The 16,358-nt window shown below is 33.5% G+C and overlaps 1 protein-coding gene and 1 pseudogene across 2 annotated transcripts in view; one reads left to right on the forward strand and one right to left on the reverse strand.

The window, feature by feature from the left end:
* Positions 1–16,358, reverse strand: part of DLG2 (discs large MAGUK scaffold protein 2) — a 657,893-nt gene that overhangs the window by 409,559 nt on the left and 231,976 nt on the right. For both annotated transcript variants that reach the window (XM_006926670.1, XM_006926664.3), the window contains one exon: positions 11,816–11,952. In XM_006926670.1, the coding sequence (XP_006926732.1) occupies positions 11,816–11,952 (137 nt within the window). The remainder of the gene's footprint in view (positions 1–11,815; positions 11,953–16,358) is intronic.
* On the forward strand, positions 1,757–1,870 carry LOC112474882 (annotated as a pseudogene).

A 16,358-nucleotide genomic window follows, 5' to 3' on the forward strand; every position in this document is an offset into this window, starting at 1 on the left:
TATGCTGTACTTACATCCTCATGACAATTTTGTAACTGCCAATTTGTACTTCTTAATCCCTTCACCTTTTTTACCCTGCCTCCAACACTCCCTCCCATCTGGCAACCATCAGCTTGTTCTCTGTATCTATGAGTTTGTTTCTGTTTTGTTCGTCCGTTTATTTTTTTAGATTCCACATGTAAGTGAAATCATATGGTATTTGCCTTTTTCTGTCTGACTTATTTCTCTTAGCATAATTCTTTTCTTTATTGGACAGAAAAGTCAGTGATACAAGTGCAATCATCATTTCATGACAATGGCATTGTAGTGGACCTTGGCCACAATTCTCTTAAATGATTTAAAAATATTCAGGAAGTATTTTAAATACCTAGGTCATTCTTATTTGGCTACTTTTTTTTTTTTAATAGAATGATTTTTCAGTTTCTACTGAAATGATGTAGAACTAAAATAAATATTCCAAGAGCATTAGACTGGATCCCTACATATTCTCTGTGGTATCTAATTAGCACGTTAGTCATATAATACCTTGCAGTAATTTTTTTTTTTTTTTGGCTCATGCCGTTAAAAAAAAAATCATTTTAATTTGGCTATTTTTTTTTTTTTAATAGAATGATTTTTCAGTTTCTACTGAAATGATGTAGAACTAAAATAAATATTCCAAGAGCATTAGACTGGATCCCTACATATTCTCTGTGGTATCTAATTAGCACGTTAGTCATATAATACCTTGCAGTAATTTTTTTTTTTTTTTGGTCTCATGCCGTTATATAAATCCCATGTGCCATCTTATCCTTGGTGGTGTAGCCCAAGTTAGGGACCCTGGATGGAACTGAACTTGACTGATGTGTATGAATGCTGGCCATGAATTCTTCATTAAACTATAAGCCTCTGTATGGGTTCCTGCAGTTCTTTTCTAGGCAGGTGACATTCTCTTAAATGTTTTTGTATTTCCAGTGTCTAGCACTTGTTCATTCATTGATCAAATGTTTATTGCATACCTATTATATGTCAATAACTATTTTACATATTAGAGATATAGTGATAAATGATAAGAATGATAACCATGATCATATCAGACACTTATACAGCTTATATTACATGTCAGGCACTATTATAAACTATTTTACATATATTAGCACAAACTTCACAACAATCTATGAGGTAGCTATTATAATTATCTTCATTTTACAGATGAGAATGTTTCCAAGAAGTTAATAACATGCCTTAAGTCTTTGATCAGTAAATGGTAGAGGCAGAATTAAAAGCCAGGCAGAGAAAAAGAAAGAAAAGAGAAAAAAAAGAGAGAGAGAGAAAAGAAAAGAATAAATGAAAAAAAAGAAAAAGAAAGAATAAAAACCCAGGCAGTTTGGCTACAGAGACCATGCTCTTAACCACTCAACTACATTGCTTCTTCCAGAAAAACAAGGTCCCAGCTCTCCTGAAACATGTTCTAATACATTCTAAGAACATAGCTGTTTATGGAATAAATGGATAGACTAAACTCATGCAGAAAGTGAGAACATCTAGGGACTACAGGTTTGGGAAATACAGTTGATGATGTAATAGAGAATAAGAGAAACAACATTAGTAATAATAAGAGCTAACATTTACTTATATGTCATATTTTGGGAGTATTATGTATATATTTTAACATAAATCATATAACTGATCCTGGTTATAGTGTCTTGAGGCACACATTAATAATTAGGCCCATTTTACAGATGAGAAAAACTGATGTTTAAAGAAGTCAGTGTGCAACTACGGCCATGCCACCTTGAAAGTGCCCAATCTCGTCTGATCTCGGAAGCTAAGCAGGGCCTGGTTAGTACTTGGATGGGAGACCACCTAGGAAGACCAGGTGCTGTAGGTGTTTAAAAATAAATAAGTAAATAAAGAGGCCCAATGTGCAATAAAGTGGCCTCACAGCCTCTGAATGGTAAAGCCATCAGTTAGATCACAATCCTCATTGAGACTGCCCTTCAGTGTTGATTCATTGAAACCCAGGGTTTACATCATCTATTCTTTTTCCTTTTAAGAGAAGAATCTCCTTCCAAGTTTACATATCGAAGTAATGTAAATTCCAAAGTGTTATGTAAGCTCGAATAATCATTACACTTCTTGCTTAATCCAGTGGTGACAGTATATTGCATCATCCAAATATATTGACATAGTTAAAAAAAAAATGTAGCTGGATATAGCTTTCTCTTCAAATCTTCTTATATATTTAATGAATCACTTATTCCAGGGCAATATCACTTGCATAATGAATATTTACAAATGATGTTCGTAATTAATGGTTTAAAATGTGTATGAAAGTGGGTGTTTTCTCTCAAAAGATTGCCCAAGGTAGTTCTAAATATTGTGACAATGGGTCCCAGAAACACCTATTTTGAGAAAAAAACATAAGAAGAAAGGAATTTGTTGACCTAACACAGAGAGGATGTCAAGTCAAGGGATAAAGACCCCAAAGATTAGAAACCAAACAGATCAGATTATAGGTGGCACAGGAGCTTTATTTTTGACAAGGGCTCATTGTCTTTCTTCCCAGGGTAGAGAAAGCACATAACTTATTAGATAATTAGTGAAAAAGAGATATGACCAGTGCTTGTTAAGTTTCACTTTTGCCATTCTTAAGGTGGACAGTGAAACGATCTAGAAAATATTACCTTCAAGCATGTCTTCTGAGAATGACTTTGCTAACAGACTCTTAGACCACCAGGAAAATCTTTAGACCAAAAAGCAGAAGTTGAGGAAAGAGTAGAGGTAAGGAGTGGGGAAAAGGGAGGATGTTGGAGGGGGAGATAATAGTAGTTTAAAACAGTGGTAGTTTAGTCTGTTTTTACTTGGTGACTAGGAAGTGCTGGGAACTTTACATAGATTTTAGTCATGGAATGAGTGCTATGATATTGGCAACAGGATGGGTCATGCAGACCAGGAGCTGAGTCTTGGTCCTGGTATTTCCTAGCTGTGTGACCTTGGGAAACTCATTTAACCTTCTTAGCCTCAGTTTTGACATTTGTAAAATAGGTTTGGTAATAATCACTGTTTCAGAGAGTTATTGATGTAAATGTATTGACCTATGTAAAGGGGCAGGCACATTAAAGTACTTATTAATCTTAGCTTATTACTATTACTATTGTCATCATAAATCTCTGTTCCCAGGAAAACAGAAATTCTTGGTGAAATTTTTTGCTGAGCATTTTCCTGTAAACATCTGTGAACTAATTAGTTTAATTAGGGTACTGTTGATGAGGCTTCTGTGTGGTCTTTTTAAAAATTCAGAATAGTACAGGATCTGGACCAAAAAGTGCTATTTTGTGCTGAAGTCTTCAAAATGTTTTTTCATGAAAGTGGGTTTATTTGGGTTAATTATGTGTGTGCATTATCCTATGAACTCTCAAGATAAAGGGCCTACAGCTGGAGCTGATTGTACGCAGAGAGGAGAGACATTATACTGATTGGTTAGTTGCTCTTGCTATTGTTTTTCATTGTCTTTTGGCTCTGTTTTTTTTTTTGTTTTTTTTTTTTTGCACCAAGTATCTGCTTAAAATGGTGAACACTGAGCAACTGGCCTGGTTTCAGAAAAAAATCATGAGCATTTGAATAAAGTAGTTCCGTGGGGTGTATGTACGCTACCCAGAATGGGACATATGTACAACTTGGCTGTATGTTTGCAATAGGGCAGAGGACTGAGGCCTAAAAAGGGAGGTTAGGAGTGAGATGACTCATTCTCTCAAACAGAAGAAGGAACACTGAATCTGAGCATAATGCAGATAAAAGAGCACAACCAGCTGAAGAGGTGCCAGGAGACTTGCAAGAAGGAAACATGTCAAATGTGGTGGGAATTCAAATGAGTGTAAGCAAATATATATGTGGTAGTACAAAGATGGAAGATGTGAGGGCACGAGAGGCTGGTACTAAGGAGAAATGGGCAATGTACCGATGGCAAGATTCATTCAGGAATACACATGTGGTAGGACAAACTGGGAGGTGACTAGGGGGACATAAAAGTTACTTAAGACATACTGAAAAGAAATGCGAGACTCTAGAACACTGTAAAAAATTTACAAACTCCAAAGTTATTTTAAAAGGAGACAAAGTCAATTACTCGATTGTAAGATAAAAAGGGGACCAATCTAATGCAGTAATGATAATGATATGAAAATAAATATGCATAATCTTAAGACTAAAATCTCTGCACCACAATGAAATTGTTATAATAAAATTTATTTTGAAAATAGAAATTATGAATAGAAAATGTTAATAATGGTTATCTTTGGATAATAAATATTTTTCTTATATTTTTTTAGCAATGAGCATGTATTAGTTATGGTTAAAACCAAATTAACTCTATTTTTTAAATGAACAAGAACAAAAGTTTAAATAAGGAAGAACAGAAACTAAGAGTAGTGGCTTAATTATAAAACACATAGCACGATCTCATGAGTGATGAAAAATTAGAATGAGAAAAAGAAGTTGATTTCTCATGCCCAGTGAATTGACTTAAATTTATTAGAAACAATGAGCCATATTTTAAATTTAGGTGTTTCCAGAAATGAAGTTGACTTGGTCTAATTAGAATAATTTTGAATATAAAATCAGATCTGGTTTCAATTTCTAGATTCATGAATTTTGGTCAGTTAACATATTTACTGAGCATTAATTATTTTATATGTAAAATGTGTATAATGCTGATTTCTTTATTGATTTACTTGTGTTTACAAGAAAGGAATGATACTGTGAACCTGAAAAAATACTGTCTAATATAAAGCAGTATATAAATAGTAATCAAATATAATAAACAGTGCTTCTGCGTATCCTGCTACTGGAAATAGTTTCTTCCTATTCAGAGCTCTTTCTGTGAAAATGATCACCCCCTGCCTTGTACAATATTTACTCTTGCAGTGCCTCTTCCCACCTCAGAGAGACTGACCTTCTCAAGGGCAATGACTGGATTCAGCTTTGCATTCTCCCAGCTGATAGACTGTAAAGAGTGGGCACTTAACACATGTTGAAGTAATAAGCTAAATAAGTTAAAAAATAACAAAGTGGAACACCAAAAGAAAAGTGACCAAAACTCCATATTTTATAGAGAGAATGATGCATTTGTGTTGAGTCAGAGAAGAAAGGATGAGGAATAAAGGTCATTTAACCAACAACACACAAATATCGAGCACTCACTCACTCTGTGTCAGGCATGGGATATAAGAATGGAAAGGCTGGTTTCAAAATGAGAGCACCAGGTCCCATGATATTATAAGGGGCAAGATCGAAGCTGCAACAGTGTGAATTTCTTCCTCCTCCATTATCGTTAATGCATTTCTCAATCATTTATTCCATAGACAGAGAGCAAGTGATGGTGATGTGTTGATTGACCCAAGCTTCCTCTATGGCACCAAAATGGACAGTATAATATGAACCCCTGGGTAACTCAGTGGGTTTAGGAAGAAAAATATTTGAAATTCTATTAATATTTATCATATTGATCTTGAAGAAAAATATTTGAAATTCTATTAATATTTATCATACTGATCTTCTATTTTTGTGTATGTTTTAAAATGTGCATAATATATTAGCATAGTGATATATGTATGCAATTTTAAGTAGAGAAATATACATATATTAAAGGCAACTTTTGTGTTTTACTGATGGGATATGCTATTAAAAGAATTTTAAGACCACTTTTCTGTAGTAGGCACAAATATATAACTATGAGCAAGTTTATAAACAGGGTCATTAAACTGTATATAAGCAAGAAAAAACAATACAATGGTAGGCTTTAACCCTTACGTAAAATGCCACTGCAATTGCATTGCATTGCAATTTTATTACATTTGAGAGAAATTAGAAGGAAGTCCAAGAAATAATTACCCACATTTTTTTTTCCCTCTCATATGTCAGAAGTAACTCTAACTGCAAGGAACAGAGTTTAAAGAGTGAACTATCTAAAAATGCTTTTCAGCTCATTGTTGGAAATTGCCACATGATGCGGTACTGGCTTGATAGAAAGAGCATCACCAGCAACATCAGCCTAAGGAGAAGCAGAGGAGCAGCACCAGAGCAGGCGATGAGGTGATTAGGCGAAGATAGAGCTGTGGTTCTCGACCTGGCTGCACATTAGAATCATTTAGGAAACTTAAAAAAAAATTAAAAACGGAGTGTGGCTCCTACCCCAGAGATTCTGATTTGATTACTCAGGGTTGATTGAGGCCTGGGGAGCCACAGGGTTCAAACACTTACCATCAGATTCAAATGTGTAACCAGAATTGAGAACCAGAGAGGTGAGTAAACTGGTGAAAGAAGTGTGGCTTTAGGACATGGATATTAGATCTGAATCTAATGTCACAATTTGCTTGTTATATAATATTGGAAGTTCTTTTGTCCTCTCTGATTTCCAACTTTATTTTATGGAAAATAAGAATAATTGTAATGATTGGCCTATCTACCTCTCAAGTGTTGGAGTGAGGACTTTTTTGGATGCTACTGCAGGTAAAAATTATTTTAAAGATAGAAGCAGAGAGAATACAGCTTTTGGTTCTCATCGAAAGCCGGTCTAACCGATGGAAGTGCTTTAAAGTCCAGATAATTTGTATATTTGCATTGTCTTCAAGATGATTTATTATTATTGTTATTTGGATGAAACTAGGCAATTTTTGTTAATCTACCAAAAATAATAATTTAGGTCCTCACAACTAGTACTCATTCAGAAAATTGTATTATTTCCATCCACATTCCCTAAATCTATTTACTGTCCTTACCATAGGATATTAATTTTGGAATAAAAATAAGCACATCCTGGAGTATACTCCACTGAACAATAGTTTTAGGTGTTTCATAAGCATTACTTTAGGAAAAGGGTTCTACAATAAAATGCATTTGAAAATTATACTATTAATCAAAGTGAAGTTAGTTCCTTGACAGCAGGACTTCATAGACTAATATGGTAAAGTTCATTGGGAATCTATACGAGAGATGAGTTACAGGTTGCAGAATTTCCCAAACTTATTTGACTACAGATATTCTTCATGTGACACAGTCAGTAATGAGACTAATATTTTAAAATACATTTGGGAAACACTGATCTAAGACAATGCTTTCATGGTAGAGGCCAAAACAGAATATCTAATGTGCATATGACTTGCCCAAGGTCAATTAGGTAGAGTTACTGCTAGCTGCCTGGGATTTAAATCCAGTTATTCTGAGTCCATTGTCTTTCTATTCTACTTCAAAGCCTATGTTACCCTTTTTCTTTGTCTACTGCTTACCTTTTTCCTTGTCTACTGTTTACCTTTAAGAAAACAAAATGAAACAAAATAAAAAACACCCCCAAACAAACAAAATCCACAACTATACAGACTTATATTTTCTAAAAGATGTAAAAATTCTCTTACAGTTAGTTTTTTCAAATGTCAAGCAAGGGTTATGGAAAAAAGAGACTAAGATTATAAAGTTTAAATCACAGTGTGACAAGAGGCTTTGACAATTAATAGCTCATGTTATCCCTATAGAGAAGATAATAGATGAACCTGGATTAAAAGTTTCTAGTATTATGTAGAAAAAGATAAAGAACATCACATTTCTATAATATATGAGGCTCTATGTGCCTCCTTGGTAGGGCTTAATAAAAACCAGCGTGTGAAAATATATGAAAAAATTAGAAAATTATCAATACTGTTAACTTCTGACTATCTAAGCCATGAAGTTCAAGGCCAAGAGGTAAAATCTATTCAGTCTGAGATTATCACTTTAAGCTACTGGTTTAATCCACAAAGATCAGATGTCATTGTCATTTGACAAAATAACACAACATTCTAGTGAATAATAAATGCCAAGTAGCTGGAAAAATTTTTAAAGTATTATTTTGATAAAGAGAACATATGCTATGCATCTGGATGACCCATGAAGCATCAGAGAGGTCTGACAAAACCATCTTATTTGAAACATGAAGAGGCTTATTGCAAAGGTGACAGACAGAAAAACTTTTTCTTATAGTAGAATAAAGGTAAAGGTCAGATGGGGAAATAACATTCTAAGGAATCAAAAAAAGTTTTGTTAAAAAGATCATCTATTTTAACAAAAGACAAGTGGATATGTGGTAAAACTAACTGTAAGAATTAGAGAAAATGTGCAAAACATCTCAAAAGACTGAACGATGGAGAAATGGCAAGATATAACTTTTCAAACAAATGTGAGAGAGTAATTAGTATTCACCTTTCCAAGGGACAGAGCTATGAATAAAGAAAGAAATGTATAGGGAAAAATATTCTGATATAATTTTAAGGAAAAAATTGCTAATGATGGCTAGTATCGAATAGGTAGCTTTATAGGAGGCATTAAGTTCTCCATCCTTAGAGTATCTTAGGAGGGGTGAGACTACTTCCTACTGTTCTGTAGGATTCTGATGTATCACATGAGAGTTGGAATAAGATAATATCTAAGATAGAAACTTTTCAATTCAGAGATATAAGAAGTTGGGAGACTTCCTGAAGTTTAGGGATCCAGCCACAAAAGTCTAAAAAATTAATGGAATTTCATTTTAGATCAGTTTACTTATAGAACTATGAATGAATAATATATAGGCAAATTTTTCCTAGGAAGTGAGAGAAGTGAGTGATGCATATTGATTTAGAAAGAAGAATAGCTATTTAGAGAAACATAGAGTATGGTACAGGTGGTAAATCACAGAATCTAAATAATTTGCACTTCTTTTGAGGGAGGAGAGTAAAGAGGAGGAAGATAAAGAAGACTTGAGGGTAGGGTAGTAAAAGGAAGAGGAGGTAGAAAGAAATGACAGAAAGAGAGCATTGATAAATATTTTTGAGGTAAAGCAAGATAATTGGTCTTTCGGGTAGCTTCCATGATATTTTTTTCTTTTATTTTCTCTCTCAGAGTTGTTTTTCTTTCAGAATGTTATAAAGTGAATCATTTTCTTTCATTTCCAAATTCAGCTTGGCAGTTGCCTTGGAAGTACTAATTATGTTTTCCTTACATAAGAGAGGAGAGACCTATTATTGTTGAAGGTTCATTTTTTTAAAACTATTCTTTAAAACTCAAAACAGTTAAGGATTATGTCACAGCTATTTTTGAAATCGTTATATCTACAATGAATATCAAGAAAATGGTAATAAAAATAGCATGATGCCTGCAAAATCCTTTGACAGAATTATTTAGACTGATTTTTTTTAAATTTGAAAATAAAGCTAAAAATTTGAACAGAACCTCAAGAAATTGGCACACAATATCTAGCATATTACAATAGCAGCAGTTAAAAAAATACCAGAAGAGTTACCTACAACCAAACTCCTACAGAACAATGAGTCACAGGTCAAATCAGTCACTATCTATGACAGTCATTACTTCAGAATGAAATTGTCCTCTTTATTTCAATTTAGCACTATGGATATCTAAGTTTGTTTTATTCCTAAGTCAATAAACAATAAAGTTTATATTCTTGAAATGAAGTTGTTAGGACTTATACTCTCCAAACACTTTTCTGGATCAGAAGACACATCTTCAGAAGAATCAACTTTTACATGAAAGGCAAAAAATAAATAAATAAAACCAGGAAATAAAAAAAACAATATCTGAAGAACAAAAATGGCAGTTCTATTATACAGCATAGTGCCTCTAGTTAACAATAGTGTACTGTGTACTTAAAATTTGCTAAGAGGGTAGATTTTATGTTAAGTATTCTTAGCATGTACACACAAAATAAATAAATAGTAGTAGTAATAATAATAATAATAAAAAAAAATAAGGATGGGAGAAAACCGGGAGGTGATGGATATATTTATGGCCTTAATGGTGGTAATGGCTTCATGAGTATATACTTATTCTCAAACTCATAGAGTTATATACATTAAATACATATAGCTTTTTGCCTATCAACCATACCTCAATAAAGTGGTTTAAAAAAGAAAAGAACATAAAGTGGTAGTGACTTCAGGTGGTAAAGAAACCGAAACCTCTTAGTGCAACTCTGATTGAAGTCATTAACGTCACATTTTTTTGCCCATCCAGTTTGACCATACATTTTCTCCTGACAGAATTCCTTCCTGAGTAGTGACTACTGCCTGGGACATGGTAGGTGCTCAACACATTACTCGTTAAATAATGTTATTAGTGAATGGCTATAGGATAACTAAAGGAAAGAAGGAAAGAATTGACTGATAAATTCTAGGAAACAAATGCAAAGACTGTGCTTAGTGGTACAAGCATGGATGTAAGCCAGTTGCCTGGATTTGAAACCTGGTTCTGTACATCGTTAACTATATGACCATAGGCAAGTTAGTAAATCTCTCTATGCCTCAGTTTCCTTTTTCTTACATAAAATAGACCATTGTGAGAAGTCTGTTACATTACAGAAAAGCACTTGTAAAAGTACATGGAAAATAATAAATGCCAAACAAATGTTCATTATCAAGAATATTATAAAGGTCTTATCTAGATAATTCAATATAAAGGTCATTGACATCTATGAAATTAGGCTAGTTGGACCAAAGATAAGCTATCTAGAGAAGGGAAGTGGGCACAATGAACTTTGAGGTTCAACCCACAAAACTGGCACATGTCCTAGAAAGTGCTATTCTGTTGAAAATTATAGATTCTTCTCAAATACCACTTATGAAAGTGTTGGAGATAATGGCACCTTGCAGACATAGATTACATGCTCTATTTTATAAGGGCAGGCATATGACTAGATATGACTAGATATCTTATTTGAGAGCTATCTTCTATTAATTTTCAGTGTTTGATTATTATCCTGTAGATTTGGTATAAAATAGTAAATGAAGATGAAGTAATGTTGTTAAGTGCAATCTCAAATGTTTTACTGCTTATAATTGCCTTATTTTGCCTTAGTTTATCGTATTATTTCACGGCTCAGAAAGGGTGGCCAAGAGTTGGTGTCAATCATTTCTAGGGCTCCTGAAGCATGTGGGCAGATAAAATAGCTGTAGAAACCCTGTCTGAAGAGAGAGGAGGGAGGGATCCATTTACACATGTGACTGAACTCAGATTAAGAATTCTTGGAAGTTAGGGACTGCATCTATGCTGATTGAACAAAGGACCACAGAGAGACATAGAAATGTATGTATCAATAAACCAGATAGTATTCCCTTTGTTAACAAAGCCCACCTCTCTAGCAGTCTGGCTTTATCAGTCTCTCTGGCTAATAAGCGATGAGTTACATTGGAAGAACAACATATAATCTCTGAGCTTTGTGGATATATGAACACTGGTGAAAATTGAGATTTCTGTTTTTAAAATGTCAACAAATCAGATACAATTATACTTGTACTTTTGAGCTCTCTTACCACAAAATCTGTTCTCCCTTCTTTTCTATTACTACTCATGGTCACTGCTATGGACTGAATTGGGCCCCCTCCCCACAAATTTATATGTTGAAGTTCTGTCCCCTAATACCACTGTATTTTCAGATACGGTATTTAGGAGGTAATTAAGGTTATTAATTAAATGAGTTAAGGGTGGAGCTCTAATCAAATAGGACTGGTGGCCTTATAAGAAGAGAAAGAGTTCTCTCTCAGCATAAGCACAGAGAAAAGGCCATGTGAAGATACAGAAAGAAGATGGTCACCTGCCAGCCATGAAGAGAACCTCAACAGAAACCGAATGGGCCAAAACCTTGATCTTGAACTTTCCAGCTTCCAGGACTGTGAGAAAATAATACTTCTGTTGTTTTAGCCACCTAGTCTATGTTGTTTTGTTACGGCAGCTTGTACAGACTAAGACAGTCGCATGCTGGGAAACAACAGCTTCATAAATAAACACGTTGTTTTGCTTGAGTCACACTCACCATTAGTAGTCTGTCTCCTACTTGCAACCTTCCATCCTTTTGTGCAGCTCCTCCATCTATAATTTTAGTTACATAAATGCTGTTGTCTCCAGGAATGTGTTGGTTCCCCACACCTCCTGCAATACTGAAGCCTAAACCTGTAGGGGAGAAACAGGAAAAAGCCAATTAGCCATAGTTCAACAATCTAAGAAAATTAATCCTCAATTTATTATAACATTAATAAATAACAGTAATGATTCTACTTCGATTGTTTTTGTTCTTTAAATATTTAAAGGCTTGTTGATTAATGCCAGTGAGACAAAACTCTTGAAGTCAACCCCACGTGGCCATTAGTTTTGTTCTCTTTCATGACTGAACACTTAACTGTTGTTCCTTAGCTAATCAGTTCATAAATGGGTGACTGACCAGAATAGGGATCAGCCAAAAAAGGTGGAAGGATCCCAGGTACAGTCTTGCTCATGTTAAATCTCTGGGCTCATCTTTACTGATGTCATTACTCTAGCACAGAGTACAGAAGTATTGCCAATCACTGAGTATAGACCTAGATACTCTTGACATTTCAGAATGAAAAGCACAACTGTTAGAAAATTCCACAAATTCTGAAACAAGGGCCCAAGGAAGATACACTGGGCACTTAAGTAATAATTTCAGAGAGAAGATAAGGAAAAGAAGCTAGATACTTGCCCTTCCTGTTTTCTTTTCTGACCATCTTGTCATATTTTCACACTTCCTGGCATTTAATTGTTATTAACTAATAGTGAGGTTTGTCATACAGAAAAAGTGAATTATCCCTATACACATTCTAAAGATAAAGAAATAGATTATATACTTTGACTTTATAATTCTTATAACAAACCACAGACTATCAATTCATTTTAAACATGGCAATTTTCTATTTTGAGAGATAAATTTTACTGTACTATAACTTGTAAAACTTTTATTTATATAAAAATATGGAATGAAAATAAGAATAAAGTTATTAAGTCATTATGAGGCTATTGTAAAGGAATGACAGAATCTTTAAAGGTATAAGAATAAAAGAAAATCCTTTTGGGAATATGATTAAATGTACATTTAATGTAGCATATATTTTCATTGCATTTTAAAATTTTAATGATAATTAACATGCAAATTACTCAGAAAGAAAAAAATCAAATGCTTTTGTTACTAAAAATAGAAAATATCTGTAACTTATTTGGCTTAAGAAAAAAAAATTTAAACCACATACTTAGTCACATAATTTTAAAAAAACACACCTGTTTTATTGTAAAACAATCACAAAAATTTTGGGCATTTTATACAACAATAATGAAAAACACTTTTAAAAATATTCTATTTCACTATGCTTTTATTGAACAGACATTGAGTAAGGCTATTTGCTTTTAAGATGGTATAAATGGTCAGTTAATGGAAAAATAACGGCATAGTAAATTTAAAAGTAACACCTTTGAAATTATATTTTAAATGACTTTTTTGTTAAATTATAATAGTTTTTAAAAATAAATGGAAAATGGATTTAAATTGATGGGGCAATTAAAATAAGTGTTATCTAGTTTCTTACTAAAGTAGGTAATTAATCTTTATTGATGCTTTGACTTCCATAGGTCTATACTTGTATTCCTTTGCTTCAGACTAAAAAAAACTATCAAGCAAAAGATTACTAAGAATAAATAAAATGTTCCCGATTTTCTTTTCCTATGAAATATAAAGTACATATCAGCTCATGTTTTCTAAAACTATAGCTTTATATTTATATAGGATTATAGAGGATTTAAAAAATATATTTACAAAAGTCTCATAGCCACATGCTAGGATCAATCTACAGTACTTATAATAGTACAGAAGTCATTCCAAGCTGTGGAAAGAAAAGGTTACATTCACTATGTCAACAGTAAATGCCACAGACAGTCTGTGTTACAGAAGAGCTAAGGCAACAACTTACCACCTCAAACAAGGTGAAGTCCAACAAAGGAGTAACTATGTAGTTGACATTTGAAGTTAAAGATTATACCAAGACAATGAAATCACTATTAATACTGTAGAAAATAACATATCACTAAAAAAGGAAATAAATTTGGGGGGAGGGGAGTAGGCTTAAGCACTTTATTTTAACTGGTGACTCTGCTCAAGGTGAAGCAAAATATTTTTAGTAAGCTCAAGATAATGTCTCTGAAGGTACAGAACCAAAACATTTCCCTGATTTCTCTTACTTTGATGAAACATGAATACATTTAAAAATAATCAACATTTAATCAACACTCAACCATATTCCAAATATTTAATTCCACATAAGTAAATGTGTAACTTATGTCTACATCCAGAATACAAGTTCATTTATATGTGGGAGTATCCATCTGTGTTATAAGATTGAATCTGTCCCCATTCATTCATTAATTCATTCATTTGCTAACTGACTCATATATCTGTTCATTCCACAAATATCTCTGAGTATATCTATGTATCATTGCTATAGACCTGGCCAACATAATGTAAAGGAATGGATTGACCAGAAACACTGGAAAGAATGATTCATGAGTGGGTTCATATGAGTGAGTGTGATTGAATCTAACTGAAGCAATATTCTAAACTCAGAGCATTCTAGTGATTTTTAGAGGACTACTCTATGAAGACAAATGTGGACTAGGGCCACTGAGCAAAATGAGCAAATCCAAATGATCAGTCTGGAGGCAATGGGTGTTTTTTGCATATACTGTTATAATTGGGCAAGCTGTCAACATTATAGAGCCATTCTCTTCACTCGTTTGCTAATATTTTCCTCCTTCAGTTCATTCTAGATATACTTTCAGGCTTAATCACTCTAGAACATGCCAGACACGCTTCCACCTTAGGCCATTTACTCTAGCTATTCCCTTTGCCTGGAAAACACTTCCTTCAGAGCTTTGTTCAAATTTCAATTGCTCTGAAAGCCTGAAACTGACCTCCTTATTTAATGCTGTCACCTAAACATATACCCCATTTCCTTATCCTGCTCTACTTTTCATTTTCCCTTAGCATTTATTACCTTGTAATATACTATAAGTGGTATGTGTATTTTATTTTATTTTTCTTTCCCCTTGGTGAAAATATAAACTTCATGATGACAGGGATTTTTGCATGTTTTATGTTATGCAATAGAACAAGGCCAGCTATATACAATAGTACTCCCTTATCCGTGGTTTGGCTTTCCATGGTTTCAGTTATCCATGGTCAACCATGTATAAATATTAATTAAAAAATCCTGGAAATAAATAATTCATAAGTTTTAAATTGTGCCCCATTCTGAATAGCATGATGAAATCTCACACTATCCACTCCATTCCACCTGGGACATGAATCATCTTTATCCAAGGTATCTATCCATGCTGTACATACAGTACAATAAGATATTTTGAGAGAAAGAGATGACATTTACATAACTTTTGTTACAGTATATCATTATAATTGTTCTGTTTTATTATTGATGCTGTTGATCTTTTACTGTGGCAAATTTATAAATTAAATTTTCTCATAGGAATGTATCTATATGGAAAAGCATAGTATATACATGAACATAGATATACTTTAAGGAGAAAACAAGTATATTTACTTTCTAGAGCAATTGGTACATAATAGGTGCTTGATGAATAAAAATTCTCTGCTCTCAATAAGCTCTGAAGTTGTTTTGCAAAAGACATACCTAAATATATTGACATGATTCGACTGGCTCGGATAAGTTCTGTGATGGTACTGGTATTATGTGAGCCCAGAGGGGAGCATGACTGACTGAGAGGAACTGGGGAAGAATCAACAAAAGTTTTAGTACTTAGGCTGATACTTGAAGGTTAAGTTGGAACTGATAAAAGAGAATGCACCTTTAAACCCAAAACATACTCTGGATTCCAGAGTGACTAAATGACTAAGAGTCAGCAGCCCTGACTTAGGTTACACAATGCTCATAAAATCCCAGCTCTACTGGGCTGGAAATTAAGCCAGAGAATCCTGGTAAATATTCAAAATATGTATTTATGATGAGATAAGCTAGCGTCACCTATAACAGAATAAATAGAATAATACTCATAAAGATTGGACTAAGGAACACTGAAAGTAGCAAAAACACTGACTTTGGGAAGTGACCAATTTATATAATTGGTCATTATTTTGAAAAGAAGTGTCCGTGATAGTCCTGGATCATCAATTATAAAATAAACTCAGTGAAAAGAGTTTGTAGGTCTCACCATAAACCCTGACTCTATTAAGAATAATACTAAACATGCCTATGTGTGCCAATAATAAACAAAGCTGACATAGGAAAAATGTAAGTGTTATAATCACAGAAGGAAGTAAAAATCGGTGTATATTTCAGTACTCCAGTAAAGGAACAAAAGCATGTAAAATTTAAACACCTAATTCCCTAAGCAATTAAAAAATGATCTGTTTGACAAACATGTGATGTGCAAACAAAATTTCAGTTTACATCTATTGAATAAAGCTAGGTTCCTCTTTTCGTATTTCTTGCATCTCCCCAAAATGCAGCTCCTCACTTTAACATAGGAGATGTACACAT

Source organism: Pteropus alecto, unplaced genomic scaffold (assembly GCF_000325575.1).
Source record: "Pteropus alecto unplaced genomic scaffold, ASM32557v1 scaffold7, whole genome shotgun sequence".
NCBI lineage: Eukaryota > Metazoa > Chordata > Mammalia > Chiroptera > Pteropodidae > Pteropus > Pteropus alecto.